This window comes from Rhinolophus hipposideros (genome assembly GCF_964194185.1).
Source record: "Rhinolophus hipposideros genome assembly, chromosome: 7".
NCBI classification, from domain to species: Eukaryota; Metazoa; Chordata; class Mammalia; order Chiroptera; family Rhinolophidae; genus Rhinolophus; species Rhinolophus hipposideros.
In genome coordinates this window covers 26,329,232-26,343,594 of record NC_138053.1, presented here as the reverse complement: position 1 = coordinate 26,343,594, position 14,363 = coordinate 26,329,232, and the positions used below count along the sequence as shown (strand labels likewise).

At 44.0% G+C, this 14,363-nt stretch overlaps 1 protein-coding gene across 1 annotated transcript in view; it reads left to right on the top strand.

The window, feature by feature from the left end:
- Positions 1–11,464: 11,464 nt before the first annotated feature.
- MAN2A1 (mannosidase alpha class 2A member 1) overlaps positions 11,465–14,363 on the top strand; it is a 166,153-nt gene continuing 163,254 nt past the window's right edge. The window contains exon 1 of the mRNA XM_081054556.1: positions 11,465–12,607. Coding sequence (XP_080910682.1) covers positions 12,473–12,607 — 135 coding nt within the window. The 5' untranslated portion in view covers positions 11,465–12,472. The remainder of the gene's footprint in view (positions 12,608–14,363) is intronic.

Sequence of the window (14,363 nt, the reverse complement as noted above, 5' to 3'; positions counted from 1 at the left end):
TTTCCCTCAGCTGGCTGTGGGTTTGTGATTTGCATAGCTAGAATGATCCAGTGCCATCATTTAGTAATGAAGTAACTCATTGAGCAGAAGAGAGTTCTAAAGATTATACAAAGCCATAGGAAAGAAGAGTGTGGACATGAAAGTTTATGTTTCAGGTAAATGGGAAGTTTATTTTAGAGCACAGTTTCTCATTGTAAATCTAATATGGTCACTTTCAAATAAATTTGGAAAACAGAGAAGCAAAGAAATAAACATACATATTTTCATCAATCTAAATTATCAGTGTTTTATATCTGGTCTTTTATACCTATGTATATGTATTTTTAACTTTGATGTAATCACAATTGTGCGTGCAATTTTGTATTCTATGTTTTTTACAGTCATAAAGTTATAGTTATGAAAAACATATTAATAAGAGAAAACATAGAATACAAAATACTAATAATACTAATAAAAACAAGGCTCCATAATTTACTCACCAGTTAAGTTTCTGGTGGCTAGCAGAGCAGAGTGGTCAAGTACCTGACACTAGAGACAGATGGATTAAATACCAGCTCTGCTACCTAAGTGTGTGGATTTGGGCAGGTTAGTAAAGGCTGTGCCTCAGTGAGGTTCCTCATCTATAAGATGGAGATAATAACAGTGCTTCTACCAGAGGGATCTTGTGAGAGTTACCGGAAATAATTCATGGAAAGCACTTAGCCTGACTCTATCATATATAGTAAGGACTAAAACTTTTATTCAAGACAAAATTCAAATACATTACATTGGATTACTTTTTTTTTTTCTTTTTTTTTTTTAAGAAAGCTTGAGTCCTACAAAGTTGTGAGTTTCCTGAACCACTGCCATCACCCAAGAAATTCCCAACTGGTTTTCCCCAGTAACAACTCATGGCCTACTCCACTAACCAGACTTTGATGGTTAACACTTCCTTGCTTTGCTTCATACTTTAATATGTAATATGCTTCCCTAAAAATACAGCTTAGTTTTGCCTGTTATTGAATTTGTTATAAGCAGAATCACACAGAAACACTATCCCTCTGTATTAGGAAGCATACAATCGAAGGCTTGGTTTTGTTGTGATGAGAAAACTTTTGATAGGGAGTCAGAAAACCTGGCTTCTAGTCCAGTCTCCATGAGACCTTGAGCAAATTGACTTTCTTTCTTTGGGGCCTCCATGTAAAATGTCTGGATGTGCTAAGTGTCTTTGAAGCTTTAGAGTACTAAATTGCTCCGATTGGAGTATTGTGTTAACATATGAGAAATCAGAGCCAAAGAGAATAAGAGAAAGGTCTGGGGCCTGCTGGAAATAAACCTCTTCTTCCCAAAAATCATGCCAATAATTGTGTCAGCAAACACAGGGCTATAGAAAAATGAAAGTAATGATCCTATATCACAACTAATTTTCCTGTCTCTGATATGTGCATATTTAGATGTATTATTGACTTTAGTTATCATGTGCATAGAGGATAATTCTCTTGGGATAAATCATAGCCATAAAGATTTTAATGTCAAAAGTTTAGAGTTTAAATAAATAATCACAATGGTATATATTTTCCTGGACAGCGTCAGTTTTGAACATTTTATAATGTTCTGCATATACTCTGCATATATTATATTCATAATATCCTGTATAAGTATTTGTATGTCTCCCATTACTGCCTGTGGTAAGTATTACCGGTTGGCTCACTCAGTGTCCATTCCACCCTCCTCTTATGGTGGCTTTCATAATGCAGAGACTGGAAGCTTAAAACATTTCCTAGACTTCTTCGCACCTACAGCTATGAATATGAATTATGTCTGTCAATCAGTATACTCATGCAAGATTTAGAAAATATAAGAGAAATTGGGGCATCCTCCTGACCACTTTGGCTATATTTCTCTTACAATTACGGTCATAGAAATATTTTTCTGCATGGTGTTCCATGGTCCATTATGTAGCCCCTGGAAGACAATAAGCCGTGGTAGCAGTTGTGACCGCAGTAGCTTTTTGATTCCACCTTCTATCATCACGTTATGTTACCGAAACCTGCACTCCAGCAGGCCTCAGCAGTAACAGCTCCCCATCACGTCTGTTTTGTACTGGAATCATTCCTTCATTCTTGGGGGCTCACTTGGTAACTCACTTCTTGAATCCTGACATGGATTTCCATAAGCTTCCTCTATTAAATAATTTCCTGCTTAAAATTCCTGGAATTGTTTCCATTTGTTTACACTGAACCCTGACTGCTACACAACCTAAACGTTATTTGGGAAAATCTATTCACTGTAACACAAAGTATAAAATATCATAACTCTATAGAATGCTGTAGCAAAAAAGAGGAGTTTTGAAGCCATAAAAAGCAAGCTATACCATTTAACAGTTATGTATCCAAAGCAAGTTATTTAACCTCTCTGTGCCTAAGTTTCCTGATATATAAAACAAACATTAATATACTAATCTTGTAGAGTTATGAGAATTAAATGAGGCAGCACAAGTAAAGCACCTAGCACGGACTGATCGCTCAGTATGTAGTGTTCATTTCTTTCTATCCTTATATTGTGCTTCCTTTAGTGAGTGAGATGATTAGTAAAATAATTTTTGGAGAAAGTCTCTTTAAAGGATTTTTGTTAAAAACAAACAAACAAACAACAACAACCATATATATAATATTATATATATATATATGTATATATATGAAGATTAGTGCTGATTCACGAGGAGGAACAATTTTAAATGCTGTTCAAGAGCAGACAGGCTTCCATTAGGAACCAGAGAAACCCACCATGACTACTACCAATTCACCCCACCTGGGCTCAGGCCCCGGTAGTCAATTCATTCAACAATATTTATTAAGCTTCGACATTACTAGACAATATTTTACTCATTAAGATACAGCAGTGAATCAAAAGGTCCGTGATTCCCAGGAGCTTGCATTATATTAGGAAAGACAGACATATAGTAAGTCAATAATTTCAAATAGTGAGAAGGACTATAAAGAAAAGGCACTCTTCAGCTCTCTTTTCCTTACCTTCTCAGCAGTTTGTCACTGTCATGGGGGTGTCATGTGGGGTCTCTGGTCCAGCTCCCTGCATAAGAATACAAGATATGGTGAGGCCAAAATGGAACACCCACAGAGCCATAGATAGGGGAGTCATACCACTGTAGTTTAGGTGGCAGCTGGATGGGAGACACAGGAAGCAGGAGCCACACGATCCACAGCCTGCAGTCAGCTTCTCTGCCAACCAACCAACCAACCAACCAATCCCTTGCCAACTACAATATGCTGTGCTAACTGCAATTCGCCCTTGCTAGCTCAGCCATGGCAGTTATATCAGTGGCCAATGGCTAACCGGCTACAGCTGATGGCCATCTACTACCCAAGCCAGCACCTTTCCATGTGAGGCCGAGAGCCTGGAAACTGCTCTCCGGGACTCTGTCCCCACACTCACTGTTCTCTCAGCTTTCTTTCATTGGAGGAAATCACAAGGAGGTGAAGATTATGCCAACAATGCCAAGATTCTCTTAGGTAGGTGAGTAGTTTCAGGATCTGTGAAGGGTCTGGGGCCTGTTACTGTTTCATGGATGCCAGCAGAAAACACGAGATGCCTGGATCAGAGACAAAGGAGCAGTCAAAGTCGCATGAGCATGATGTTGACACTAGTTTCCCATGTTCCCCAAATCCCATGGAGTCTAAGGGGGAAGAGTCCACATACACAATACATTTCTGTCACAATAAGGGTGCCACATACACAATACATTTCTGTCACAGCCAAGGAATACTGAACTTGTAGGATTTACTGCTTTTACAGTGTTGGGTAAGCAAGCTTGCTCTCTGTTTCGGAGAAGATATTACTTGGTTGCTCAAGGTTGCTTGCTGCAAATGCAACCCTGAGAAATAACCCAAGTGATGGGTAGTCAGGGCCTTGCATTCTTAGCACACCCAGAAATAATGTGTAGAGATGCTCAGGACCCTTGGCAGACTGTGTTTCCCAACAGGTAGAGGAGAAAATGATTGAACCTTCCATCCTTTATGGTTTTATCCAATTACAATTATAAAATTCTCTAAAGTTCTTAGAACCTTGTCCCTATCCCCTTCTAACTTTCTACCTTATATATGATATATTTAGGCAATTGAGGAGCTCAGACAATTTTAGAGTAGCAGTTGACAAGGGAAGAGATAGATTTTTTCAGTTGTTACCAAATATAATCTGAGGCTCTTGTGTAGATACAGATCTCATCACCAGAAGCATGGAGCTAGACTTCATGCTTTCCAGAAACCTCACCCTGGTCTTTTTTCCTGTTCAGGATTACAATGAGTGCTTATTTTAACAAATCTCCACTGCAAAAATATATTTAGGTGGGTAGAGAAACACACAGAGTATGATATGCTCCCAGCCCTGAGCACCCCTTACATGGTCATTGCTCTTGTATCCTGGTAGAAAGGGCTCTCCCTATATCATCCTCACAATTTACTTTCCTTGGGCTCGCAAGCCACAGATCAATGCCAGGGAGAGAAAACTGTAGACTTACTCCATAATAAATCAATGCTGTCCAATTATCCATGTGGAATCCATTATCTAGTTCCCATAATGGCTCTTTTAAATGTTCCCAACCCTACTCACCCCCTTCTTCAAACCCATCTTCCCCTTTCCCAGAGAAAATGGAAGGTATCTGGAAAATACTTTCCTAACATGTCATTGGTTACATCTTGTAAATCTACAGCAATGCTGAAAAATATCTATTACTATCCCAATGGGGCATGCTGGAAAATGGAATTTTGGAGGTAGTATGTAACTTTCCAAAAGTCACAAAAGCTGTGTGTCTTGGAGAAGGAATCAGAGTGAATCCTTACAATATGGGCCCTGCCCTCAAGTAGCTTCTAGATGTGAGAAAATAAAACTTCTCTATATTTTTCAGTGTTCCTATAAACATCTCTAGCCTTCTAAACCACAGAAACATATGCACAATAGAGAATGTTCGCTTTCACTTTTCCTAGATTTTCTCATCATTAGATTTAGATCTGCAGTTGTTTGTTTCCCTAATGACAGAGCTAATTACTCTGCTCTAAAGGGAGAATGAAATTTCTGTTATCTTCCCTAAAGCAAAAGAGTATATCCTGGGATAGGCATCTAGGTTAGTTCTGAAGGTGCTGGAGAGAAAGTAGTGTTTCCTTTCTGGTGGTTTAAATTACAACTAGGAAAATTTCGACCTGGAACTTGGAGACATCTGGAGTAAGGATGAGACCCTTTTAAAAGAGGAGGGGAATAACTGCCTCCTTCACCTTTATAAGCACAGAAAAATTATTTTTCTTTGTCCTTTGTCTATAGTGTCCTAGGCCACTCATTAGGAAATTCCACATTGCCTCAGGGGTAAGGCCTGAGGAGATACAGTGATGGGGATTAATAGCTCTGGTGAAGAATCATTCTGGAAAGGAGATGGAGAGGAGAGCATGCAGTTCTTATTTAAGGTAATAATAAATGTGCCTCTGATTCAGAACACCTCATGTGCTCATTCAGGATAAAATGAAATAAAGATGAATATTGAAAACCCAACACTAGACAATTGTTGGGGGTGATAACACAAATATTTCTGGGCCATGAGATAAGTAGTTATAACAAACATCTGGTAATATTTGAGCTTCATTGTGTAGAACAAGTAGGAGTTTGCTGGTGGACAAGGCAACTAGAGCACATTCCAAACATAAATAATTATACCAAGGATCTGCTCAAGTTTTTATAAAATTGGCCCTTTCCATATGTCACAAAAGTGTCATATCATATTCATTTTATTAAAATGACACTTTACTGCCATATTTCAGGAAATAGTTCTAATAACTATACAGATTGACAATATCAGAAATATGTATGGCTTCTCTTAGAGATGTTCAAGGTGTGATTTGTACAGCCACACATAGTGGCACTGAATGCTTGGCTTCTTAGGGAGAAAGCAAGTTGTTCAGCGTAACCAGAGTGAAGATTATATGTGAAAGAATTGGTAGGAGACAACGCTGGAGAGAAAGGCAGAGGTCAGAATCTGACTGAATGTAGGGTTCATACTTATGGGATTAGAATAAAATCTGAAGGTTCTGGGAAACTACTGATGGATTTCAGGCAAGAGCATGTGATTGATATTTTAAATATGTCACAAACATGGGGTATGGGGAAACTGGTAACAGTAGGACAAGATTACTTAGGAGACCTGTTAGGAAATAGACCAGATGATAATGGGAGCTGGAAAGGATGGGGAGGAGGCTGACTTCTTCAGTCTCAGAGGGAAGAGAGGGGTCTTCTTCCTTTCCAGAGTGATTTTTCTCTACCAAAGCTATTGATCCCCATCACTGTATCTTCCTCTCTACCACCTTGATTTTCATTTAACTCTTTTTTGTGTCTTCAGTCGCTCTCTCCACTTGCTCTATCCCTATAGCTTTTGGATGCCCCAATACGTCAAAGTCTTGCTTCTGCTATCCCCTATTTTTCTGCATGAGTATTTTCCCGAGTTAGAATGGCTTTATTCACCCTTCAGATTAGGACAATCCTAATTTTCAACAAGTGGTTGAGCAGTCCCCAAACAGCAGTGTTGTGGCTCACACAGCCACAAGGATCTCTACTGAGCTGCTCGGTTAGCTTGACACACTTCCAGAGATTCAGCCAGTAAGATGACAACAGGCTCAACTGGATTCAGACAATTATTTACTTATTCAGCAAAAACAATGCCAGCATGCTGTCACCTCTCCACATCTTTAGTTCTACAGAATGACATTAACTGGAGGGACCCGATGACAGAGACAGGAGCAATGGGTTGATCTGCTATTGAGAAGCCATCTAAACTATAGCCAAGCAGTTTCTAGACTTACACAAAAGCTTATAGCTGTATTTGAAGGGGGGTGGAGTTAGATGGAAAGTCCTGTGTTCAACTGAAACTAGGGAGATGAATGAAAAATAGGTTCATGGCCGTCTTCTGCAAGGCTCGTCCCGGTAGTCCCTCACAAGAAGCATCTTTCCTTGGTCAAGGAGGAATTGCAGGACATTCCTACAAGACTCTAGTCAGACTTGTCTGTCTGGCCTAGTGAAGACATGTATGGTCATGTGGTGGCAGAGCTGTCTCGTAATGACTCTTCCCCCTTACCATTCCTGTATCCAAGTAAGAATTGTAGTCAGGAATTCAGGGCACCCTACAGATTACCTAATTAACTGTACCGATTATTGTTGGGACTTGGACCAAATCTTTTCTATTTGATTTAGGCCACATCAAATGAGAGTGGCCATGACTATGACTTCTAGCAGGATGATCAGGGCAATTTCAAGGATAAATTGCAAACAGACCCCCCTTCCAGAGACATCCAGGGTATCTCAGATGTTGCTGAGATTGACCTTGGAGGGCCATATTACTTTCACTTTAAAGGTAGGAAATAGATTTGCTCCATCTTCCCTGATTCAGTAATCTAAGTGTGGCAACAGGTGTTGGCGTTTAGATATAGTCTACCCTGTTTCGCCAAAAATGAGACCCAGCAGGACAATCAGCTCTAATGAGTCTTTTGGGGCAAAAATTAATATAAGACCCAGTATGACATGATATATGATATGATATAAGACCCGGTCTTATATTATAGTAAAATAAGACCGGGTCTTATGTGAATTTTTGCTTCAAAAGACACATTAGAGCTGGTTGTCCAGCTAGGTCTTATTTTTGGGGAAACATGGTACCTTGACTGGCCAGCAAAACCTGGGGCAAATGATTGTCTACAACCACCTGCATTAGAGAGTTTAAATGGTTTATGTTTGTCAGGCAAGTATAGGTCTGATGTCCATAGCAGTAGTACCCTACTGGGGGCATAAACTATATTAGGAGTGTAAGTATCATTTATTACAACAAAGGCAAATCAATTTTGTGTCCCTTGTGATAGACAAATTCCTTAATTGGAGATAAATAATTTCTGCAAAGTAGGCTCGAGTGTTTTGGAAGAAACAATCTGTCTATCAGAGCCAATCGGCCTAGCCCGTCTAGTACAGACTACCCCAGGTGAACTGCAGTCTGCTAATAGATTTGTAGTGACTTCAGCAACAGCATTTTGCTGGCATGTGGGGCAAGGTTTGAATCTTTAGTGTTCAAAGGAACAGCTGTTAAGTTTTTGTTGGTAGGGTCAAGAGGAAGTGGTAGATGCAGCAATCAGTTAAATTCAGAGCAGTAGCTATGGTCTAGGGAAAGCATACAAGAATTTTTTTTTTTTCTCTTAGATGGTAGATAGAGACTACAAAGGACTGACAATAATGTTAGGCTAAGGCGGACCATATTAATGTCTGCCATCATGGGTAGAGTTCATCCACCTGAAAGGTCAACAGCCCTTAGTTTAAGATCTAAGGACTAAGGATCTAAGACCTGAGATATAGGATATAAGTTAAGAATGGGTATTCAGAGTTACCAAAGCATTCTGACATGACAGGCCAGGCAAAGTGTCCTAAAGGTAAGAGCCAAGAGAAGTAAATGATTCTTCCCCCAACTCCTGACTTCCCAGGGTTTAGGGTGTTCTTTTCCTACTATCAGGGTTGTTGCTTTCCTTTCATCTCCACATGATTGTTATGACCAGTCTCTGCAGCAATCACTTCACTTCTTTTTCCCATCCTCATCCTTTCTAATCCACACCATTTGCCTGTATTCATCTCTCAGTTGGCTTTTTCCTTGTAGAGTTTGTACCATCCTTGCACTTATCCCACCCAAGGTGTGGGCCTTGCCAGGACCACATTAGAGTTGTCACCTTATACTCATGATTATTCTCTCCTGCCTTCTAGTTCAAATATATTTTACAAAGGCATCTAACATACTTGCTTATTCCTGCTCATCAGATTCAATCAGCATGTTGTCATTAGGAACAACCAAAATGAACCGGTGTAGTGTTTCGTGGAATATCAACATCTCTATAGTCTATATTAAGGAGAATTGATATACCACTGAGGAAACACCGTGCAGGTATACTGTTGACCCCATTAGGTAAAAGCCAACTGCTTCTGGTGGTTCTTATAAGCACAGAGAAGATGGCATTAGCTAAGGGCCAAGTGCTGTTTGATTTGTTCCAGGAAAAATACTAAATCTCAAACAGCAGCCACAATTGGAATTAGCTCCTGATTAAGTTTATAATAGTCCACAATCATTCTCCAAGATCCATGACTTCTGTACTAGCCAACCTGGTGAGTTAAATGGGAATATGATAGATATCATCAACCCTACTTCTTTTATTATGGCGTTAATTGCTTCTGGTTTACTATCCTGGAAGGGAGTAAAAGTTCAGGAGCTTCCATTTAGTTCTTCATATTGTAACGGCCCTCACCCCATGGGTAAGAAAGCCAAAGTGGGGGTATTGTCAGCTGTAGAACTGAGAAAAGATTCACACAGAGAGTATGTGGATCAACTGAAGTAACAGAACAAACTGTGAGTTGGACATGAGCAAAGACTTCCTCTGTCTACTGACCATGATAAACTCCAGCTTTGGTTGGAGGATCACTGTGGTGGCTTGTGTCCCCAGGCATTAGCATCAATTCAGAGAGAGTGTCTAGTGAACCTCAAAATATCTACATATTCCCTTATCTCCAATGCACCATTGCTCTAGTAAGTGGCCACACATCTCTTTGGGGAAGACTTGGGGAACATTTATAATGTGTACGGTGGCAGTGGTATAGGTCGTTCCTAAAGGGGACCCAGACCCTCCTTCAATGAAGGGGTTTAGAGTCTGTGAATTTAGGTCTGAAAACTGAGTGAAAGGCTGTGACTATCCACTGTGGTGACTCAAGTCAGATTTTAGTTAGCTGACTTAGAGCTTTTCCTGTTATAAATATTAAGCAGTACTCTTTTAGTATTAGGCTGCGTATCTAGGCCGCCTATTTTGTTCCTAGGCCATCTATGTGGGCCAAGGCAGTCTGATTGGCTGTACATACCTGCTGCTCTTAAAGGCAGATTACCCACATTATCTTTGGTAGTTAAATGCTTCTTGCACTCTGCTATTCCGGGTCCTATCATACCCATTGAAATCAAGGAGGCCATCTCAATAATGGCATCCTCTATAGTCACAAATGGCCTATAGAAAAGAACATCCACAGAGATTTTCAGAGACACATGTCTTCATCTCACTAATGTATTTCTTATTTCTTCAGTGGAGGTAGTGTCTTTGGGGCCTTTGCATGGAACATAGTTGGGAAATGGGTAGTTACGTTGCATAGGATAAGTCCAATATAACATTTCCCTAAACCTTTGGATTCTCTGTTCCACATTATTCTCTGTTCCACAGGGAAGCTCTGGCATCTCAACCTCACAAATTGTAGGCTACCACTACGTCCAAGTTTCCATCAATCAACCCAATAAGCTAAGGACTACAGGTAAAACTTAATAAAGTGTTTAATGAAAAAGAATTATTAACTACAACAGGGGATTAGAGTAATGAGGGATTCACTAGTGAGAAAAGAACCCTAGCGAATACAGAAATACCAGTTATAAGGGACTAACTTTAAACTATCCCTATGGCTGGGAGATAAGAGTTCCCAAAGAAGAGCTCCCCCCAGCCTGTCCCAGGGCTAAGATCCATTCTTTACTGCGGAGGAAACAACCTGGCTCACCGAATGGCAGAGAAGTCACTGAGGTGTCACACCTGTAGAACTTGTCGAAAATTAGCTCTCTGGAACTTGCTTCATAGCTTGTCTCTAACATGCCTGGAAAACTATTCACGGGGTATTGTCTCACTTTGGGCCCTCCACTACAAAACCACTAAAGTTGGGGACATGGGAGGAAACTGCTGCCCCCCAAGCACTACAGGAGCTTGGCGCTAGAGAAAGCCAGGTATACTGCAAGAGCTTGCATACCAATACAACAAAACTGGGAAGAAAAACCCTTTCCCCCATAACGTCTCTTCAGAATCCTCTACTGACAAAGCTTCTGCCTCTCTTGGCGAAGGAAAACTTACTTGACAAGGCCCAGATCCATTTTCACAGTGCAGTCAACAAGGGTGAATTTGGAGTTGAGAGGCAATCAATCAATAACCGGCACATGAATCACTTCTCAGGTTCCCCTCATAAATTTGGTAGCCAGATGTCTACACTTGGCTTTGGCAGGCTCCTTTCCCTTAGGTTTCACCCGGAAGTCAACAAAAGCAACGGAGGAAAAGATGCATCTGAATATAGAATTCGCAACCCCCTTCTCTTTCTTTTCCTACAGCTCCTCACAGAGTTCCCGTCTTAAGGCACGCGAGGCCCGGATCCTCAAGGACAGGAAACCTGGATAGCTAAAGGAGAGAGGGTAGAAAACTCAGGCCCTCTAGTACGCGTGCCGCTGGCGACCTCCCAGGTCACAAAAGCCACCTGGGGTCTTCCCACTGCCGGGCGCGAGGAGGCGGACGCTGGGCGGGCCGGGCAGGCGGCGCGCTGTGATTGGGCACGGGGGGACCCGCCCCTTCATCCCGACGCGTCGGGAAGGGGAGGGGCCAGCCGGCTGCTCCGCTCCGGGGCTGCGGGCGCTTATTGACCCAGCGGCCGCGGCGCCGCTGCTGTCTCCTTCTGTTAGTGGTGCGGGCGGTTAGGAGCGCCGAGTGGCGCTGGAGAACCGGCTCTTCCTTTCGCAGCTGCCGCCGCCATCTCCGTGTTTGCGGGGCGGGAAGGAGGGAGGGGACTTGCGGCTGCAGCTGGAGCGGGCTTCTCTCCGGGGACGGTCCTCTCCTTGCTTTCCTTTTCCTCCTCCGCGCGTTGTTGCTGCCTGCCCCCTGCGCCCTCCCTGCGCAGCCCGGGTCCGGGAGGGGAGAGGAAAGGGCGGCGGGGGGCGGGAGAAGCCGCAGGGTGGACGCGCGTTTGGAGGCAACTCCTGCCCGATCTGTGCATCCCCACGTCCAGGGTGCTCGCCGGCCCGGCCTCGGCGGCGGCCGCGGCGGCCGCAGGAAGGGGCTTAGAGGAGGCGGGGGCTGCGCTGCGGGGGCGGGACCGGCCGTCCCGGCGCTAAGTTGTGGGGCCCGGCTCCTCCCGACCGGATTCTTTTCCCCTCGGCTCCTGGGACCCAGCTCCGCGCCGCCGGCCTCTGAGCCCCCGAACCCCCACTTCCTGGGTGAGGAGGACACGCCTGCCCTTGTGGAGAAAACTTTTCCTGCGGACTTGGTTGAGGCGGTGGTGGCAGGAAGTCCGGGCAGCGACCTCTGTCCTCCGCCTGCCGCGCTCGTCCTGCCGGGTCCCCGCGCTAAGCTCGAGATCAAGTTTTTTCGGGGCCCCTTCCGGGCGGCAGGCGGGTCTCGCCGTGAGAGGGGCGCCCGGCCCCAGGGACGACAGCCGGCCAGGGCGAAGGCCGAGGGCGCGTGGTGGTTTCGGAGGCAAGGTGCGGTGCGCGGCCGGGACCTTCACCCGCAGCGTGCAGCGCGGAGAACACGAGCTTGGGAGCGGAGAGCCTCTGGCGGCCGCTGCCAGGAGTCCACAGTCTGCCTCCTCCGGGTGAAGACAGTGTCCTGGACCCAAGTCTATCGAGGAAAAAATGAAGTTAAGCCGTCAGTTCACCGTGTTCGGCAGTGCGATCTTCTGTGTTGTGATCTTCTCGCTCTACCTGATGCTAGATCGGGGTCACTTAGACTACCCCAAAAGCCCGCGCCGAGAGGGCTCCTTTCCCCAGGTAAGCGCCCGGGGCACCGAGCTCCGAGAGGGGAGGCTTGGGGGCCGGTAGTTGCCCGCTGCTCCTCGACCTCTCCCCCGCGGCGGCTCCGCGCCGGGGCTTGGCCAGTCCGAATTGGAGGAGGATCCGAGCCTCCTCCAACCCGGCTTGGCAGCGTTGGATCGGCGGTGACCGCCATCCCGGAGCCTTCTCCCGGGCGCGCGGAGTTAACGAAGTGCTGGGCGGCGTGCTTGGCGGGATCGAGCTCAGGTGGAGTGGCCATGATCCTGCTCTGGTACCCGGGCCTGTGCGCGTGGCCTCGGGCACCTGCTGGCCGGGGAACGGGCGCGGCGTGCGGCGCGCCCTGGCCTGCACAACGCCTGCGTGCCGCTTTTGGGTAGCCCCTCAGCCCGCACAGGGTTAAGCTGCACAGACCCCCTGCACGCGCCCACTCGTGGAAATGGGTCACCCAGACTCCGTTTGGGCAGGGTGCTTATCCCACCGTCTCTTAAGAAATAAAAGTTTATTTCCTGTTGCCAGACCTCTTAGAAGTGAATCTGTAGGGTTGATTTTAGTGTCGTCGTGCTTCAGCTACATCGGGTTTGTTTGGAGCAGACGTGGGAGCCTAGTGGGGAAGCGCGTGTCATACTCCAGCCGGAAGCTGTGGGGCGCTCAGCCTTGTGCCCAGTGGTCGAATTGTCAAACGAGTTAGGGAAAACGACCCGTTTTCAGTCTTTTATTTAAAGTTACTAAAAATAAGCAAGCGGAGACAAACGGTTCTATTTGGAAGGACACAGCGCCGCGTGTGTTTCGGTTTCGAGTTATTTGCCAATGACCAAGTCCACTTAGGAAATTGTAGTAAAATTAGGTATTGTGGAATATCCCCTGTAATGAATGCACCTGAAGATCTCAAAATCCTGACAAGCTGATCTGACAAGTATTTGACTCAGGGACAGAAAAACGTAGTACGTGAACAAGTTGATGTTTTAAATTTGTCTTTGTGACCATTTAAATGACGAAAGAGTGTCCTTGCCGTTTGTTCTTGTGATATGCTAGAGCAAAAGGCTTGAATTTATTTGAAATTAAACTACTAACTTTGCCTGAGTTATTATGAAAGTGAAAAGAAGACCCCTTTGTGATAGCTGTGATCAAACCAGAACACTCAGAATATTTTACCGGTGAGAATATTTTACGGTGAGAGGTATTGAAAACCTTATGAACAGATGTATCAAAATTTGTAAAAGCTTCTGCTTTTCCTAAGTAGTCTGATAGGGTAAATATAAGTGAGATAAGCACTTTGAGATATCTTTAAATCTTAACTTTAGAGTTTGTCTAGTGCTTGTTGATAAGATTGAATAAAAGTTTTAAAAAGGGTAAATCCTGTGAAGCAAGAGCAAAAAGAGGATTTCTAAGCCTTGTTTAATATGCTGTTTAATAATTTTGGGGCTAACCTTACTGTGATTTCTGCGCCCCCCAAACCTATTCCCAGAATTTTCTCCATTATATGAAAAATCATAAAAACTGATACATTTTACTTAAAGTGTTATCTTGACTACTGTCCTTTGGCTTTGTTTTGATCACTTGGAAATGATTTATGCAAACATCTGGGGCCGGGGTTCTCTGGCAACCTTGACATTTTACTGCTTCTAAAGAAGTGAGTGACTCATTCACTTTACTGGGAAATCTTAGGCAAAGTTAATTCCAGTATTTTAATATCCACCTCTAGTACTTGTCAAGGGACTGAAGTTCTGCTTAGAATGTAAAGCATTTGGTGGAG